Source organism: Caretta caretta, chromosome 1, assembly GCF_965140235.1.
Source record: "Caretta caretta isolate rCarCar2 chromosome 1, rCarCar1.hap1, whole genome shotgun sequence".
Taxonomy (NCBI): Eukaryota; Metazoa; Chordata; order Testudines; family Cheloniidae; genus Caretta; species Caretta caretta.
In genome coordinates this window covers 198571802-198591746 of record NC_134206.1, presented here as the reverse complement: position 1 = coordinate 198591746, position 19945 = coordinate 198571802, and the positions used below count along the sequence as shown (strand labels likewise).

At 40.6% G+C, this 19945-nt stretch overlaps 1 protein-coding gene across 22 annotated transcripts in view; it reads right to left on the bottom strand.

Moving 5' to 3' along the window:
• The window catches only part of ABI3BP (ABI family member 3 binding protein), a 311874-nt gene that overhangs the window by 42727 nt on the left and 249202 nt on the right, over positions 1-19945 (bottom strand). For 20 of the 22 annotated variants that reach the window (XM_075118479.1, XM_075118481.1, XM_075118468.1 and 17 more), the window contains 4 exons: positions 17721-17813; positions 10132-10242; positions 4151-4282; positions 2708-2776 (listed from right to left, as the gene is read on the bottom strand). In XM_075118479.1, coding sequence (XP_074974580.1) covers positions 2708-2776; positions 4151-4282; positions 10132-10242; positions 17721-17813 — 405 coding nt within the window. The remainder of the gene's footprint in view (positions 1-2707; positions 2777-4150; positions 4283-10131; positions 10243-17720; positions 17814-19945) is intronic. The other 2 variants (XM_075118478.1, XM_075118495.1) reach the window with 2 other exon arrangements.

The window sequence follows — 19945 nt, the reverse complement described above, 5'->3', positions numbered from 1 at the left end:
AAAGGATGTTACAAAGAAGACAGTGTCCAATTGTTCTTCATATCCCACTGAAGGCGGAAGTAGCAGCAATTGGCTTAATCTGTACCAAGGGAGACTGAAGTCAGACATTAGGAAAAACTTTCTTACTATGGAGGTTAGTTAAGCAGTGATATAAGTTACCAAGGGAAGTTGTAGACCCTCCAATTTTGGAGGTTTTTCAGAACAGGTGGGACAAACGCTTGTCAAGGATGGTAGGTTTACTGGGTCCTGCCTCAATGTACTGGGTTGGATTTGATGACCTCTCAAAGTCCCTTCCAGCCCTATATTTTTATGGTACTATGATCTTGTTTGCAGCTTCCAGCTACTACTATAATACATAACAATCATTGTCTCATTTCCCCCAAAAGGGTAACAAGTTTAATGCAGGGCCTTGCATTCATTAACTGCCTGATCCTGCCATTTCTGAAGTCAAGTGGAAATTTCCATTGATTTCAATGGTGCAAGATGGAGCCCTCAAACCATCCTTAAAAGGCAAGAGTTTTGCATTCTGTCGTGACAGTATAAAAGAAGATTAATGAAGGTGATAAAGAGTATATTAGCCTTAAAATGGAAACCTTTATTAGTTCAGAGAGAGATAGAGTACTAATATGGCCTTAATTGTACATGCAACAGTTTCTAAGCATAGACAGGAAAGAGGCAGGATTAGTCTGGGAGAGTAAATTCTTCCTCTGAGGAGATGGGAACTATTACTGTAACTCTGCACTCCGATGCTTCAGGTTTCTTTTCAACGCTCGATATGCCTCTCTATTTGAAAGAAAATGCACAATTGGTTTAAAAGACAATTATTACAGTGACTGGTGTATTTTCTTCCCAGCATAGTTTTTATGATCAGGCACACTGGCAGTGGTGGGGATTATCTGTAAGAATGGGTTTGCCCTGTAATACTTGGTAGGGTGTGTAATCCATGGGGTAAAGCTTGCCTTGAGGCACAGTGGTAATAAATGGTAAAAGCCTGTATGGGTGGGCTTGCAAGGCATCTTAGGACATTCCATTATGATTTCAATAGAATATGAACAACAATGAGCAATTAGCACAATTGCTGGCAAGTGGTTTCTGGCAGATTTGTTTCCTGTCCTCCAGTTTAGGAACTGGATGGTAAGGTAGGAAGTACAGGGAAAATGAGACAAAATACAGTCGCAAATGCTTAGGTAGTCTACATTGAAGTCCTTTCTTCTGCCACCAAAATGTAACTGAAAAAAAAGCACTTAAAGTTTGGAAGCAGGAACTAAACTGGGTATTGTGATGGGTTGTGTACCACACACTGGTATGATAGGCGTTAACTGGAGTTAGTGAGCTCAATTAAGGTACTTTGCTGCATCTGGAGAGTAGGTCAGTCCCAGTTACTAGAACCCTATGTGGATACAAATTTATACCCGTGGATACGGATATCAATCGGTATCCGTGGAACCGCAGGGCTCTTCAGGAAACCGCAGCGGTGAAAGTAGCAGAACGTGGGGCCGCTGCTCCCAGGACCCAGCGCCCCGCGCCAACAGCTCCTCCAGCACAGCTGTACCGCCCCCAGCCCTGGGGGTGGGCACCAGGCTCACTGGGAGCTGTCCCTGGTCATGCTCTTGTGTTCAAGCGGTGCACACGCCCCCAGACAGGAAACGCAGACAGCTATGTGGAAGGGATGGGGGCAGGGCTGGGGCGGGGCTGTGGAGGTGACAGCCGCGCCGGAAGCTGCCAGCGTGGGGTGCTGGCTCCTGGGAGTGGCGGCCCCATGTTCTGCTCCTTTCACAGTTCCTGGGAGAGCCCTGAGGTTTCACGGATACCGATTTATATCCGCGGACAAAAATTTGTATCCACGCAGGGCTCTACCAAGTACTGACGGGGGAGGAGTCGGGGGTTAGTATAAAGACAGGAAGCTGTGGTAGAAAAGGGTTGCAGGAAAACAGTCAGGTACTCTGCAGTTATTCTCTAGTGGCTTGTCTATACTTAAGCGGTACAGCTTTGCCGCTGTAGTGTTCTGAGGTTAGACATGACCTATGCTGATGGAAGGGATTCTCCTACCAGATTGGTCATCCACCTACAAATCCTATTGTAGACCTGGCCTGGGATCAGAGAGTGGAAAGAACCAGAAGAGGGCAGAATGGTGTTTAAGTTTCTACTTTTACTTTGGGATTTTGGTTAGGGGGATTCTGGCCCTGAAAGAAGGAGGAGCCCAGAGAGTTGCGGGGATGAAGGTCTGAGAAAGGAATAAGTCCAAGGAAACAACAGCAAAGAGTTGGATGGAGAATTCCTTGCTGCTGGTTACAGAGTCACTGAGCTAGAATATGGTGTAGTGGGACAGCCCAGGTTCCTTTACCAGCCACTGCTAAGCAAACATTAAACAAGAGAAGGGGAGAGGGACGATGGAAAGTCCTGAGAAAAGGGAGTGACAACCATGGGACCCAGAGTTGGGTCTGAATACCCGATATATTGCTCAACTGTTCTGTTATGGTAGAAGGGGTGGACTTAAATCATCACCCGGCTGAAGAGCCAAATCATGGGAAGAGATGGACCACCAGAGACCAGAGTGGCTATTGGCAAGGAATGCCAGACTGGGAGAGAACTGCTACACCGTTGCTGGTCAGGAGGAGGCACGCTACTGATGAGTCCAACACTTCTACAGATATAGATAGATAGGTAAATATATAATAACGAAGGATTGTAGCCATTACAGTCATACCTGTGTACCGTGGTTTGCCCAGAGAATCAGTCTCTGATGTAGGACTCGAGCTGAAGACAGTTGCATTAACTGGGGAAGACACAGTCACAATAAAATTCTCAGAAAAGCATCAAGTTGCAATATAAAAATGACAACACCTCATATTTCATCTGCCATTCTAAATGACCTCTCCATGGTGCATGCTTGCTGTCATTTTTGCTTTCTCCTAGTAGTCACCTGAATTTGGCTGTGATGGAAAATAAAAGCCTATCTTCTCGGCCAAAACCAAGATAATCATTACCCAAATGACTGAGCTCTTATTTTAGCTGCCTATTTTCATTTGTTTTTAAACAAACAAAGACTGTCACTTGTTTGTATCTAGTGGCTTATCATTACTGTAAAGAAGCATACCAAGTTAGGAGCAGAAATTACAACTTTCCAATAGGTTTCACAGTAGCAGCCATGTTAGTCAACTTTCCAATAGTGAACTCAGACTGTGATCTTCTAGCCATACGAAGTAACAATCCTGAAAACTCAATATCTGTTTTTGGGAACAGACCTTGATGGACAGCACACAATGTAAATTCACAGAATGCATTCTTATAAATCTAGCATCAAGCCTGCTTTTGCCAGCAGACTGGGTCATAGAGAGTTCACCAACATTGTTAAGAGCCTGGAACTTTTGTGTTACTATGGAGTGAGTGAAATAAGTAAACTGAACATCCTTTATGATAGTGCAGCCATGCCCGCACACACTGGGGTTGTATTTGGCCCAAGGATAGATTCAAAGCCAAACCCCAAAACACACCTGAACTTTGGGGTCATTCAGAATCTGAATCCAGATCCAAATTTTGAAGCTTGCCCCTCATTTTACAATGTGCCAATCACAACTTTCTCAAACTCAGATGAGTTTAAAAAACAGATCTAGTTGCTTGGACCCATCTTATATTACTTCTTATAGGCAAGGGGGCTGGGTTATCAGAGTAACTAGGTGGATATATACAACACCACCACCACCGTGTAGATCACAGCTTGACATGAATGTGTGGGCATTACATACAGTGAAACTCTCAGAAAAGGAGGCTACATCTTGTGGTGCCTCAACACAATTCAAGTGGCCTATTAGTAAGTATCAAAAGTGTGTGAGGCACGTACAGACTTCTAGGAAGAGAAACGGTCTTATTCTGATCTCACAGAGATGCAAATCAGGAGCAAGTCAGTTGAATTCAATGGAGTTACACCCGTGCAGAAGTGGTGTAAGTGAGATCAGAATCAGAACCAGTCCAGGGGACCTTACATTACATAGATAACATAAACACAAGTGCTTGGGGGAAGGGATGCAACAGAAAATAAGTGATTGATACAATCAGGGGGCTGAATTGCATGGAACTTTAATACAGGAGCTCCCTTAACTTCAGATAAAAACAAACAAAGATAAAACAAAACTGCTCCTAACATGCTTACCATAGTCCTCTGGAGAAGCAGAAACTGTTGGCTTCTTTCTTGGCATTTCCATCTTCAGAGATATGGTTGGTCCAGTAGGTTTAGCTACAGTAGTCGTGGAAGAAGGTGGAACTCGCGACTTCAAGGCAATTCCTATGTAGAAGAAGCGAGCTTGTTTTCTTTTGAACACAACTCAGATTTTTGACGACTGTTTAGTCAGCAAAAGAGTGGGATCATGTATTCAGGAGGGAAGCACCTATTTCCATTTTCAAGCATAGCTCCCCCCTCAGCATAGGTACACCATTTTCCAGTAGGACTCAAGAAAGACTGGACAAGTCCTGATTGCGGCTAAAACAATACAGTCTACACCATCAATATTAAAAAAAAAATGCTAGGTCACTCAAATTTTGATTTCTGAGGGATTATAGGCAGATAAAAATGAAATACAATTAGTTGAATATACTACAGGAACAATCCAACACCAATTGGTAAAGGACAAAATTACCCAATAAAACTTTGTTTCTCTCATCTACAATTCTCTGCTACTAGGTTAGTGGTGATGGTTTATGCCTATGACAAGGTACATGATGCGAGAGCTAAATTCAGTAACTGAGACTTGGACTCTTCCACTGTAATACTGTTTTTAAGTTCCTTTCACTGGTGGGCACATTACCGAGTCCAGAGTATGAAAAAGGATTATGGATGTAAACAGAGACAGCCAGCAAGGGTTGTCCTAATTACAGCTGAAGTTACACAGCTGAACAATGGAACCCTAAAAAGTTTGTTACAGTATTTCCATAGGGCAGCTCTAAATCCATTCAAGACAAACATGTAAAACAGCATGACTTTCATTAGTTCTGTCCAACACTTTGTACAACCGATAGCACAATGGTCCCAGAAATCGGGCAGGATGGTTTTATTCTGGGCTGGACAGACCCTTTTTTATAGTAAGCAATATCCATCTTGAGAAGGCGTTGATGAGCAGTGCTATTATTCTCCATTGAAAATAAATGACTAAATTATTTGCCATTTTAAATCATATGATATTGTTTTTATTCTCTCCTGGTATCAACTAAATGATGAAGACAAGTATTTGAAGAGGTGGATGGTTTGCGGCAAAATATTTCTACAGTAGAACATCAGAGTTATGAACACCAGAATTATGAACTGACCAGTCAACCACACACCTCATTTGGAATCGGAAATACTCAATCATGCAGCAGCAGAGACCCGCCCACCCCCAAAAGCCAATACAGTACTGTGCTAAATGTAAACTACCAAAAAAAAAAAAGGGACAACAACATTTTTCTTCTGCACAGTAAAGTTTCAAATCTGGATTAAGTCAATGTTCAGTTGTAAACTTTTGAAAGAGCCACCATAACGTTTTGTTCAGAGTTCCGAACATTTCAGAGTTCCGAACAACCTCCATTTCCAAGGTGTTTGTAACTCTGAGGTTCTATTGTAGTTTGTTTTCAAAAAGTAAGTGAAAGTCCAAAACTACATTTGAAAAAGGTCAGATATTTTCTAACAAATATTGCATGGTGAATCTCAAAGAGTTCAAATACTATATAATTCAGGCCTGCTCCCTGCTCGTCATGACACTAGAGATAGTCAATATTTTTCACACAAAACATTTTTTTGTTGATAAATGCAGATTTGCCAACATAGAAACATTTTGCAAATTCATATCAATTTTGCCAAATTTACAATAAAAATAAACAAATCCCCGAAAAAGAAACATTTCACTTTTTTTGGTTCAAAATTATTTCATTTCAAAACTTCCTATAATTTTATAAACACACTGTGACATTCTATACCTTGGGGGAGCAGCCTGGAGCCCCCATATTTCTCATTTTTATATAATCGTGATCTTACATATAAAGCATACCTTGTAAGGTATAAGGGGAAAGGTTATGACCTACTGAAAGTCATTTCTCTATCCATATATGTATATTATTAATGTATATGAAGTTATGAGAATTGTGTTGAATGGCTGTCACTAAAACATGCTGTAAGCTGGGGAATCAGCCAGATATTAGCTCCCCAGGGGCAACAGCAAGGAAAGTAACCAACACCTGGGTTGGGTATCAATCAACCCATCAACAACTATTGTCCAGCAAGAGAGCTCACCTGCATGAGGCCACACGGGGGAATGGTTCAACTTTGCCTGGAGACTAGGCAGTGCACCCAGACATGCTTGGACTTGTGCTCCCCAATCACATGGGACTGAGGTTATAAAACAGACACAGTGGCCACATGGTTTGCCTTTTCTCCTGCCCCTACCTATGCTGCACGCAACAAAGACACTGAGAAGAAGACTGAAGACTCCAATTGAGGGGACTGGCCCAGATTTTAAGGGTGAAATCTGTATACTATGGACTGCAATATTCAGTGGGGTGAGGAAAAACTGCTTAGTCTAGTTGTTGCCCAGTCTAATAGGGTTGAGAGTTTACACTGCGCGCTTATATTTTATTTCTTTTGGTAACTAACTGACTTTTTGCCTATCACTTAATATCACTTAAACAAATGTATTGACTATAAAAGGTAGATTTTAACTGTTTATCTTTACCAGTGAGTTTGTATGAAGTGTGTGGCAAATCTGCTCAGGTTTTGCAAAGGCTGGTGTATATCCACTTTCCACTGATGAAGTGGTGAGCCAATTAGTAAATTTGCACTGCCTATCTTGAGCAGTGTAAGACGGTATATTCCCGAGGTACAGTGCTGGGAGCTGGAGGGATTTGGCTCTTATGCCTTTCTCTGTGGGATTCATGAGTAGCTCTGGGAGCATTCATGCAATCTAGCTGGGTGTGGGGTCTCCACATGCGGTTGTGCTGAGTGATAACAGCACCTGGAGGAGTTTGCTGCTGGTCACTAGCAAGGCTTTGTGAGAGACAGCCCAGGCTGGAGAGAGTTAAGGGGGCAAAGCAGTCCCACAGTCCCAGGCTGCCCCCCAGGGATCCCATCACACGCACATTAAAAAATGCTCTAAATAGAAACCTAACTCTTCATTCAACTCAAAACAAAATGTACTTTGACTTTTCGATTTTCCAAAAATGAAATAAAAAATTTTCAATTTGATCTGAAACACAATTCATTTTTTATTTTTCTGAATTGTAAAATATCTGTTATTTGCCCAGCTCTGTGTGATACACAAGAACATCGCTTCCAAACGGACAGTGGCTTTGGTCAGACGTAAGGACAGAAATGGAAATTCCCTTAAGGCTTTCATTCTTGCCATCAAATTTCAGGATGTTTATAGAAATCTCTTACTTCCTTTTTGGATATTTTGAATGGCTGAGCAATAACTTCTCCCATAATACTCAGCTTGTATATAAAATGTTACTAATAAGAATTTCCAATGGTGGTACAAGAAAGAACTATGGGACAAAATTATGAAAGGGAAAATCAATGCACATTATATCAGGAGGCAAAAGTTTCCGGATCGTGCGATTAATTAAGGCTGTGGAATAGTCTCTCAAGAGAATTGGTGGAAGCTTCATGATTTGGAACATTTAAAACTAAACTGGACAAAACATTAGGAAATGTATGATAGAAGAAAATCCTGGCCCTGAGAGATGGACTGGATGAGCTAATTGGTTTATTCTATCTTTAACGTCCAGGATTCTATGATAGTTACTAGCTAACATGTAAATTGGCCTTTAAGTTGTGGGAAAAGAGGATGAAAATATGAAACGCTGGTAGATGTATCAGAGATTTAATGAATTAGAGATTTAACAAAGAAAAGTGCAAATGTGGAGTAACTCTTGGACATCAAAGAAGTCTCTCCAGATTTACACTAGTGCATTGGTGCCCAAACTTTTCCTGTCATGCCCCCCCCTTTCCAGCAATGGAATCTATCTGCACTCTCCTCCATTACTGCACAATCAAGGCTTCCTCAACAGAGGGGCTTGGGCTGAAGGCAGAGCTGGGGATGGGGGAGGAGCTGGGGCTGGAGGCAGACCTGGTTTGGGGGCAGAGAGGGAATGAGGGCAGAGCTGGGCTGGGAGTGGAGCATGGGGTGGACTGGAGCTGCGTATGGGGATGGAGCTGGGTTCGGGACAGAGTGGGGCTGGGTGGCACTCCCTCCCTGCGCCCCTTGTGGGGGCTGACCAGGGCCCCACCATGCTGTCCATAAACATTCCTTTGTGCCGCCCCAGGAAGGCGCACCCGACAGTTTGGGGACCACTGCACTAGTGTAACAATGAGCAGAACCTGGACCCAATTCATCCCTGTTCCGAGTCCATTAAATCAACAGAATCACACCAAGGATGAAACTGCTCCAACATGTTCCAATTACAACATACATTTAAAATATATATTAATCAACTAACAGCATTAACTCACACCTGGAACTACTACCGTGTCAAGGGGGAAAATAGGCCCACAGCATTTCATGTGCATTTGTTCTTCTGTGCGGTAAGAGGAGAAACAGGTAATGCAATCGTTTGACGCAATACCAACATTTCAATACTGGAGACCTGGGGCAAATTGGTTAATGTCTCAACAAAGTGAGTTCCTCTACTGAATATAGTGCGCATTGCACACTAGCTTGCACAATTGGCAATCTTTACCTCAGAACTAACATCAGAAGCCAAAATTGAGGTGAATTAGAAGATCTGACTGAGATACATTTGCATCACATTTGCCTGCCTCTAGTCAGACCTAGCAGCAGCCTTTCACACTCATGAATAGTTACATCCACCTAAAAAGTAATATGCATGTATCAATACATCAGACCCTGGAAATAACAATGAAGGCAATATAGCTTGAGCCATTCTTAATTTATTTCTTTTATTTGTAAACCAGTGACCTCTTACAATCATAACCCAGGTTTTCATTTAACACAATTTGGAGTAAGTCACAAAATCATAGAACTAAATCTAATGTTGTCTGTAGTAATGGATTTTATTTCAATAAATATCACACTTTTAGAAAATGCAAATATTTGTGGTATATGCTACAGTTTAACATAAGTATTTCTGCAGTTTGGTCTAAACAGAATTAGAGAATTTGCAATACAGTTATTGGATGCAGGCTCAAGATTGCCTAATAATGTATAGTATTAGTATTCTTTCAGAATAATAAATCATGAAGTATAGTTTTGTTTGGAAGTAGTTATATACAGTTAAGTAACTATCTTCATATTTTGTCTGACTTTTATATTTTATTGTGTGTATGGGAAAATACTATATAGACATAGGAATACTGGACTCACAAAAGTATTAATCATACTAGAACAGATAATCAGTCTTATGGGTCTGATTTCCTGCCTCCAGTAGTAGTAGTAAATAACTGACCTGCAATTTTCAAAGCAGAGTAGAGGATTTAGCCACACACTTGCCATTAATTTTCAATAGAAGATGTGTGGTCAAATCCACTGAACTGCTTTGCAAATCTCAACCCTGATTATTTATGGGTTGAATTCCTCTGAAAATTCTGTAATGCTGCATATGTTGGACACCATTTTTCCCTTCCTGATTCTCACAGATTCTTACAGATAATCAGTTACAGATATATCCTGAGGTGTGATATTTGATTACTTCTATCTGAGGCATGCATGTGATAACTGTAAATGCTATGACTGGTCATAAAATTATCTACTGTAACTCTTTGAAAAGGAAATATTGACTTAACTTGCATCACTCCATTATGCTTTCAGCTGCACCAGTAGGACTGATTATACTGAAATCAGGTTACAGAAGGACCTGGACTTATGTGTGAAGGCAAAAGAGCATTAGACATATTCATCTTAGGAGGGCAACTTAGGTGCAAGTCATACTCAGCCTGTGCTTCATCAGATCCATCCTTTGTGTGCACAAAACAGATATCCAAGCAAGTTCAAGTGGGAACCTTGCAGAACTTGCGTTAGCTAACAAAAAAGGACCTGATCCTGTGAAGTTCTGACTGCGCTCAACTCCCATGGATATCAACAGGGGTTAAGGCTATTCAGCACATCACAGCAACCAAAAGCATTGAAACTGAAAATGAAAAGGCTGAAATACCTGCACTCCCCGGTTTACCAGTCACTGTGCTTGGAGGCAATGGTTTTCTTCGCACCTGTGTGGGCTTAACAGGAGCTAAGGGAGGACGCCGACGGTCAGGTACTGTAGCTACTGTATAAATGTTACAAGACACTACTGTTAGCTGTTTAACCACAAACCATGTAATCAGAAAGAGAAACAGGGCTTTCAGCTTTATTTTGACTTCTCAAACAAAATTTTATGGTATGTGCTTCAGCACTCAGAACAGCAGAAACACAGAAAGGGGGATCCTGAAAGAAGTTATGTATTGACCTTAAATTCTCTGCAGGAAAAGTGCATGCCTGCAGGATTAAACCAAGCCTTCATCAAAGCAAGGCGGCCAAGACAGACCATTTGAACCTCTCTTTTCTTTGACAGGTTACACATATGCTTCAGAGATTCATTTAGTGTACACAGTTACTTTTGTCAAGAAGAACATTCCTGCAGGCACACCTGGATATTTTTTCTTCCAAAGGATAACCACCACCTGAGAACATTTGGAATTCTGCAAATTAAGTGTCCTATTCCCAAATCTCATCAATGTTGTATTTTTTTACTACTTTGCATCTCTGCTCATTACAAAGCTGGCATCACCCAAAATACTAAAGGATTATTTTATTTTTAACAAATTTTAAGGAAGATTTACATAGTTTAGCTATGGAACAGGTACAGCATGGGCAGTGCAAACTTCCCTAAACTGAATGGCCAATATGGCTCAATTTTGATCTGGACAGACCACCTACAGGGGTTAACAGGTTGGACAGTCTGCCTGTCTCATTCTGCCCTTGGCTTTTCCCCTACGGCTACTGACAAGAGTGTCAATTGCGGGGGTAGTTTGTACAGTAGAACCTCTGGCTTATGAACAACTTGGGAAGGGAGGTTGTTTGTAACTCTGAAATGTTCATAACTCTGAACAAAACATTATGGTTGTTCTTTCAAAAGTTTACAACTGAACATTGACTTAATACAGATTTGAAACTTTACTATGCAGAAGAAAAATGCTGCTTTCCCTTTATTTATTTTTAGTAGTTTACTTTCAACACGGTACTGTACTATATTTGCGGAGGTATTTTTTTGTCTCTGCTGCTGCCTGATTGCATACTTCCAACCAAATAAGGTATGTGCAGAATTTATGTCCCCTGCAGATTTCTTTGCTTTCCTGCAGAAAAATGACTTTCTGACAGGGAAGCAAAGGGAAGCCACAAGAGCGGTCATATGATTCTTCCCAGCAGTATGTTTCAGGTGCCCAGGGCAGCCGGCAGAGAGGTAAATCACTGTGGGGCAGGGGGCGGGACTGGGGAAGACCCGGCTGGTGGCTCCTACCCTATGCCAGGCTCAACTGCTAGTCCCTGATGAGGTTGGGGGGGATGGGATTGCCTCTTCCCCGGCACGGCATCTAAGGACATGTCAGACCTACCCCCAGATTTCTCCCGCAGCTCTAGGAAGTTCTGCAAACTCTCTCCTCCCTCCTGCACTTCCTGCCCCCCTTGCTCCTCAGCTGCAGGGGGAGAGATCACTGTACAGGGAGCTGCTCCCCCATCTACCCAACCCCTGTGCATCCAGACCTCCTCATACCCAGGCCCTCCCGCCGAGCCTCACCCCTCTGCCTGCACCCAGAATGCCCCCCAACAAGCCCCACTCCCCCTGCACCTGGACCACCCCAACAAGCCACCTGCACCCGGATCCCCGTCCTATCGAGCCCCAACCAGCTGCACATGGTCCCCACCCCACTGAGCCCCACTCCCCCAGCATCTGGAACCCCACACCCAGACCCCCCTGCCGAGCTCTGTTCCCCCCCCCTGACCCCCCTTGCTGAGCCCCAGGCACCCCGGACCTCCCTGCAGAATCCCATTACCATTGTATCCAGAACCCCCAACAAACCCCTGTGCATCCAGATCCCACAGTGAACTGCCCACACCCAGACTGCCCCCCACACTAAGCCCCTCCGCACTTGGATCCTGCATTGTTGAGCCTGCCTGTTCACACCTGGTGCACCTGGCATGAAGAGGCAGGGCCCTGGGGTGTTTCTGGGTCAGACCCAGTCCTTGCGCTGTGTCAGGGTTGGGTGCAGCCTCACCGAGTCCATATCCTGAGTGGGAGCTGCACAGTGATCTCCCACCTCTGTGCAGCCAGTGGCCTGTGCTCCCCTATGCCATGCTGGAATCTCCACATTTATTTGACAAATAAAATTTGCAGAATTTTAAAATTGTGCCAGAATTTTTAATTTTTTTGGTGCAGAATGCCCTCAGGGGTAAAATGTATAGCCCCATGCATAGTCTTAAAAAAAATATGCAATCCTAAGGGGGAGGAAATTGTTGTGTGTGTAAACTACTGTTTAAATTTGCAGTGACATATCAATTTTTTTAAAATAATAAAATAACCAATAGCTGATTCAGTTTCTTCAACTACAGCTGGTAACAATTTCATACAAAATACTGTCTGGTTTTACTTATCAGAATGGCAAAACTGCTTCAACAGAGAGCCTAACCACTTATGCTGATCAACCAGATGTTACCACCTCTGAACTGATAATACGAATACACATCATTACTACAGGAAAAGCTATCTCAATACCCAGTGAGAAGAATGCATTTTTCAGACATTTATAGTATACTGTATGAGTTTTGAAGAGGTGTCTTAGAAAAAGATAATGTACGTATGAATCACAACTGACCAAAACCTTGGAAAACAGGAGAAATCAAATCTAAGTAGAGAGACTTTTCTTCTATTATCCATGTTTAAACTACGGTTGTCGATTCATTGCAGTTAACTCACGCATTTAACTCAAAAAAATGAATCACGGTTAAAAAAATTAATCACAATTAATCAGTTTTAAGTGCACTGTTAAACAATAGAATACCAATTGAAATTGATTAAATATTTTGGATGATTTTCTACATTTTCATATACAGTTGTATTCTGCGTTGTAATCGAAATCAAAGTGTATATTTTTTATTACAAATATTTGCACTGTAAAAAAACAAAAGAAATAGTATTTTTCAATTCACCTCATACAAGTACTGTAGTGCAATCTCTGTCATGAAAGTGCAACTTACAAATGTAGATTTTTTTTGTTACATAACAGCACGCAAAAACAAAACAATGTAAAACTTCAGAGCCTACAACTTCACTCAGTCCTACTTCTTGTTCAGCCAATCGCAAAGACAAATGAGTCTGTTTACATTTATGGGAGATACTGCTGCCTGCTTCTTATTTACAGTGTCACCAGAAAGTGAGAACAGGCATTCACATGGCACTTTTGTAGCTGGCACTGCAAGGTATTTACGTGTCAAATATGCTAAACAATCATATGGCCCTTCATGCTTTGGCCACCATTCCAGAGGACATGCTTCCATGCTGATGATACTCGTTAAAAAAATAATGCGTTAATTAAATTAGTGACTGAACTCCTTGGGGGGGAATTGTATGTCCCCTGCTCTGTTTTACCTGCATTCTTACATATATTTCATGTTACAGCAGTCTTGGATGATGATCCAGCACATGTTCATTTTAAGAACGCTTTTACTGTAGATTTCACAAAACGCAAAGAAGGTACCAATGTGAGATTTCTAACCGACCCAAGGTTTAAGAATCTGAAGTATGGTCCAAAATCTGAGAGGGACGAGGTGTGGAGCATGCTTCCAGATGTCTTAAAAGAGCAACACTCTGATGCAGAAACTACAGAACCTGAACCACCAAAAAAGAAAATCACCCTTCTGATGGCAAAAAGAAAAGGAGTACTTGTGGCACCTTAGAGACTAACCAATTTATTTGAGCATGAGCTTTCGTGAGCTACAGCTCACTTCATCAGATGCATACCGTGGAAACTGCAGCAGACTTTATATATACACAGAGAATATGAAACAATACCTCCTCCCACCCCACTGTCCTGCTGGTAATAGCTTATCTAAAGTGATCAACAGGTGGGCCATTTCCAGCACAAATCCAGGTTTTCTCACCCTCCACCCCCCCCCCCACAAATTCACTCTCCTGCTGGTGCTAGCCCATCCAAAGTGACAACTCTTTACATAATCAAGTCGGGCTATTTCCTGCATAAATCCAGGTTTTCTCACATCCCCCCCACCCCCATACACACACAAACTCACTCTCCTGCACATCTGTTCTCACTTTCAGGTGACATTGTAAACAAGAAGCAGGCAGCATTATCTGCAGCAAATGTAAACAAACTTGTTTGTTTTAGCGATTGGCTGAATAAGTTGGACTGAGTGGACTTGCAGGCTCTAAAATATTACATTGTTTTATTTTTGAATGCAGTTTTTTTGTACGAAATTTTACGTTTGTAAGTCCAACTTTTATGATAAAGAGATTGCACTACAGTACTTGTATGAGGTGAACTGAAAAATACTACTACTTTTGTTTTTTTACAGTGCAAATACTTGTAATCAAAAATAAATATAAAGTGAGAACTGTAACTTTGTATTCTGTGTTGTAATCAATATATTTGAAAATATAGAAAACATCCAAAAATATTTAAATAAATGGTATTGTATTATTGTTTAACAGTGTGATTAATCACGATTATTTTTTTTAAATTGTTTGATGGCCTTTGTTTAAACATGTCTGTTTTTTAAAAGAGAGAGTCCATAAGGTTAGAGGAGATATGCATGATTTACGTTAAAAAGAAGACTGCTTGTGTCTAACAGGAGAAACTATTCAAGGGTAAGATAACACTCATAATGCTGCCAGTGTCAATGACACTGTTGGCTGTTGATGTAATATTGGTTGCATGCAGTATTTCATACCCTAAGAAGCATACACAGATTTATAAATGTAGTAAGAGGGATAGGACATGGATTCCACATTAATTTGGGGTAACATTTAGAAATGCCTAAGCTAGACAGACAGCTCCTCCACTTTTTCTTTATTCTTCTTTCATTTTGGACTTGAGCACCAACTCACAAATCATAATGGAAATGTCCCCCAAACCATGTGAAAAAGCAAGACTGGAGACAATCTTGTGCCCAAGTGATTTTAAATTAGGTTATATTTGGAGTCCTTAGCATTTTAAGAATGGCTATTTGAATTTTTTATTTTCGTTTTTAAATCCCAGATGGGAGGAAATGAATACACCCTTTAAAAAAAAAAACAATTTTGTGTATAAAGAGGTTATCATCTCCCAACAGCTACTACACAGTGGTATCTGAGATTAATGGAATTTTTCCCTATGCTTAGAATGGGTAATACCTGAGGCAACTGTGTGACGAAAGTTGGCAAATGTTGACTTTTCAGTGGTATCTACTGTACCTTCTAAACACTGTAAAAACCTTTGCTAGTGCCCAGCAGCTACGTACAGGCACAACCCATTATTACTCAATAGAATTTGTGCATACACTTGAGCCTACTGCAGTGTATGCAGTAGGCTGGAAAAACAGCACAAACTACAAAGACACACATTCACCCCGTGATGTTCTTGCACAGTTTGTGGAATTCCCATAACACCACCAAATCTACATCATTTTATTTACCATTTGTAATCAGTTACAAAGAATATCGTTTTAGGGAATATCTCATACATTTTTAATGGACTCAGTTCCATGCAAACTATTAGGGGCTCATTTCTTCTTAATGACATGAATTTTCAAGGTACTCTGTCCCCTCAACTCCCACTGACTTCAATGAAAACTGAGGATGTTCAACTGCTCAAAAAATTTCTGCACAGTGTAACAAGCTCAAAATAACCTGCATATTCCAACTTATTTTGCCTATACCTTATTTAAAAGGCACTAGTGGCAGGGCTTCTGGATTTTTGGAAATGCACCATTTTGTTTCAGAAACCTAAATGATTAAATAAAGTGTATTAAAAGTGAAGCCATGTTTATGCTAACTTATTCCGAGTTCTGATTTATCTTTGAATTTTTATGTAGGTAGGCTTCATGAATAGTACTGAACTAAAAAATTAAATGACAGTCCACTCTTATTTAAGAAAATGAGAAAACAGCGTATATCCAATAGTCTATTTTGACTGCAGTTCAAAGTATTGACGTACTTCAAAGCTCTAAAGGCTTACCATTAAATATATAATGTATCAAAATGAATAACAGCAGATGTAGATATTCTTCAAAAATCATATGTATAATATGTCCTTTCAAACTCTTCAAATCCCAGAAGGGATCTACTTAAATACATACTATTTACCTAAGTTCAGAAAAAGTGGACTAGTCAATTAAAACTGATAGCCATCCTTGGCTTTACCTTACTACTTGGATGAAGCTACTACTACTAACAGTTTATCATATTGACTTAATCCTTGCTAAGTACAATTTTTAGACTGAATAAACTTTAAGGGACTGAAATGCCAAATCTCAACCGTAAGCCCTGTTTCTCTTTTTTTACCCAAGTAAATTAAGTGCCAGTGTTCTATCTAGGGATTACGAACACACCACAGTTTATAATTAATTTAGGAGGCTTTTCTTTGCATGCATTCTTTGAAGTTTTAACATCAGACAGGATTCAAAAGGAAAAGGCTTTCAAAAACATCAGTAAGAGCATAAAAGTCAATTCATGCACAGCTTCAGAGAGATGCTAATTTTTTTCAGATTAAATGCTAGTGAACAGAAACGCCAAAGTAGCAGTTAGTGTGGATTCTTATAATGAAGGCAGAATGATACCATGTATATATTCCTTTTCATTAAAAGCATGCAATTCCTAATAAGCTTATTGGAATACAGTTAGCTAGATAAAAAGTAAAAAGAAAAGGAGTACTTGTGGCACCTGGGCCACAAAAAACTCCATTAAAGCATGAACAGAGTGATTGTTTTATTATTTTGACAATATGAATGCTTTAAAAAAAAACTTAGAATGTTCATGGGAATTTAATTCTTGTGAAAATTGCCAAATTGAGAGCCCTGGACACAGATACAGCACATACAGAGGAAGTGCAAGCTTCCTTGTACTGCCTTGCTAATTGTCCTCAATCTTAGCCTGCAGAGTGTATCCTTATCGGTTAGATGGTAATTTAGTTTCATTTAGACCCATTCCATCCTTGGGTCTCTCCTGAGACTTCCAACAAGAGTGCCAATCAGTACCAACTGTGATGGTGTTTTTGTAACGTTTCAGAGTAACAGCCGTGTTAGTCTGTATTGGCACCTTAGAGACTAACCAATTTATTTGAGCATAAGCTTTCGTGAGCTACAGCTCACTGCATCGGATGCAAGTGAGCTGTAGCTCACTAAAGCTTATGCTCAAATAAATTGGTTAGTCTCTAAGGTGCCACAAGTCCTCCTTTTCTTTTTGTTTTTGTAATGTGGCTTCTTGACCACTAGGAATTGGTCACCACATGGTTGTTTGACAACAATCAGATAGTAACAACATTTGGTCCCCAGCAACCTGGGCTGGATATGAACTGATGATCTAGAAGTGTAAATTTCTTTATTCTGTCACCAATCTCCCGAGCCATGAGGACATATTTTTCTGATGAGAAATGAGAGATCCTATTTTATCTACTTCAGTAGACAATGTGTTTTGTTTTGTTTTTTGTCATCTAAAAGGGCAATTTTATCACTAACATCATTTATGAGGAACTGTGACAGGGTCTTCATAATTAATCTTACCGGAATCTGTCTTTTTCTTTGTCATATTGGATTCCAGTGATATGTTTGAGCCCATAAGAAATTTGGTAAAATCCTGAACTGTTTCTTTGTCACCTGTGAAATAAAAGAAAAGAAAGTAAATGTAAACATGACAAAACACATACATAAAACTCATTTTCAAACCCTAGCTAAAACAAACATGAGCCTCATAACATACACCTGTCGTTCATTGTTATCATATTTGTTGAACCTCAAAGTGTGCTAGTTGCCTTCTAGTGCAAGCAAGCAGATATTGGCTCTGGCCCCAAAGAGATGGAAATCTAATTTTAGACAGAGCACAATACTGGGGGCAAAGGGGTAGTGAGAGCAAGGGCTGGGTAACAGCAGTGAGATTCCATGGTTACTCAAGAAAAGCTAGGGCTCAACATGATAGAGAAAAAGCTTGTTTCCTTTTTCAATACATAAATTAAATGTACTGACTCTTGTAGAGGGCCAGCTCTTTTTTCCTCCTAGAAAAAGACTGTCTGTTCATCCCCAGTATGGAACCACTGGAGATACACTGAACCAAACAGACCATATTTGGACTACTGAAGGCAAAATGTGGGTAAAATTCAGTTTGTATATAAAGGACTGTCCTACTTACAAGTAATGTAAACAGATTTTAAAAAACCCAAAGTTGAGTGGCACTATAAAGATCTACATAACTATTCTCGGTACATAACTATTTTTGGTATAACCGTTTTACATACTGACAATTAAGACACATGTAGACTAATCTTAAAATGCATTCCCCTAACAAAATGAAGGTACAGTTACAAATCCCATTGGCTGCACAATGGCTAATGTTGGTAAAATGAGGAGATTCACTGCAATTTTGTCACATTTGTGGAAAAACCATCTGTAGAATTCTCCTTACTGTGCTCAGTATGTTACATTAAAAACAATCACAACGAAGTTTTATCACAATTTACTTTCCAAATGACTCAGAACATTGTTTACTTAAACTTAATTTGGATAACATTTCAAAGAAATCAACTAAATTAATATAGCACACTATCTGAAAATGAAAACCAGAGTCGAATAACTATCAATTTAAATTCCAATCAATTCAATTTCCCCATGCTGGCCAGTGATGAGGTTAGCTGAGTGAATGGCAGGTTTGAGCCACTGGCAAAAGTGGCTAAACTGAGGGCTGCTGTGAATCTCTGAGACGAGCAAATCCGCCAATAAGAGCAGGACCCACCAAGACAGAGGAGGAACTTTGTCACAATATAAATAAAAAGACAGAGAATGTAACACATTTTATTGGATAAATAAAATTCTATGCTTTCAGGCTAAAAAGACCCTTCTTCAGAACACTTGTTCTCAAGAACTAATATGATTATAAACATCTTCTGCTAATGTATATGGTGTTTGGTAACAATGCATGCAACAACAACAAATCTAGTCTCTGCAAAAAACACGGCAATTTTCTCCACTGTCTAATCTTTACTTAGCCACTACTTTAGGGTGAAATTCATCCCTATGCAGAGGGGCGACACAAGGGCTATGTACCATTTTAGCACTTTTTTGAAGGAGCAGAGGGAACTGGCGTGGAGGAAGCAGTGGCACTGGAACGGGGGTGGGGCGGGGCCAGAGGTTATGAGGAACTGTAAGAGGAGCCTCTTTCTTCTGAGGAGAGAGAAGAGCAGCTGCCAGGAGAGTTAGGAGAAGAACAATATACTCATCTTCAGTTCTTCAGTGTATTTCATTAAGAATGACCCCACCTGACTTCAGTCCTCCACACTGAGTCACACTGCCACTCAGCCACATACAGATCCAAAAACTGGAAATGGCTCAAACCAAAAAACGCTGAATCCAATTAACTCTGAACTTCAGGAAGTTCAAAATCCAGATCTGGGTTTTGTGTTCTCAGGCCTGTTTCCCCTGCAAGTATAGAGCATGGTGACATCTGAGAGCGAATGAGTCAAATAGAATTCTTCTGGGTACTCCCACTGCTGCATGCCTCCATCTTTACCTCCCAAAAAGGATTTAGTGACTAAAAAAATACAATTTGACCCTCAGTGTTGGTTAGTCATACCTAATTTTCATTAAAAACTTCCAAGGCACAACTGGATGTGATCTATTCAGCCAATATCCATACTTTCCACTGGTTGGCTTTCCTGTTTAGTTCTTGAAAAATCCTGTCTCCATCCTCACGTTCTCACCTGCTTTCTCATCTTTTGCCAGTGGGTTCCTGCATAGTT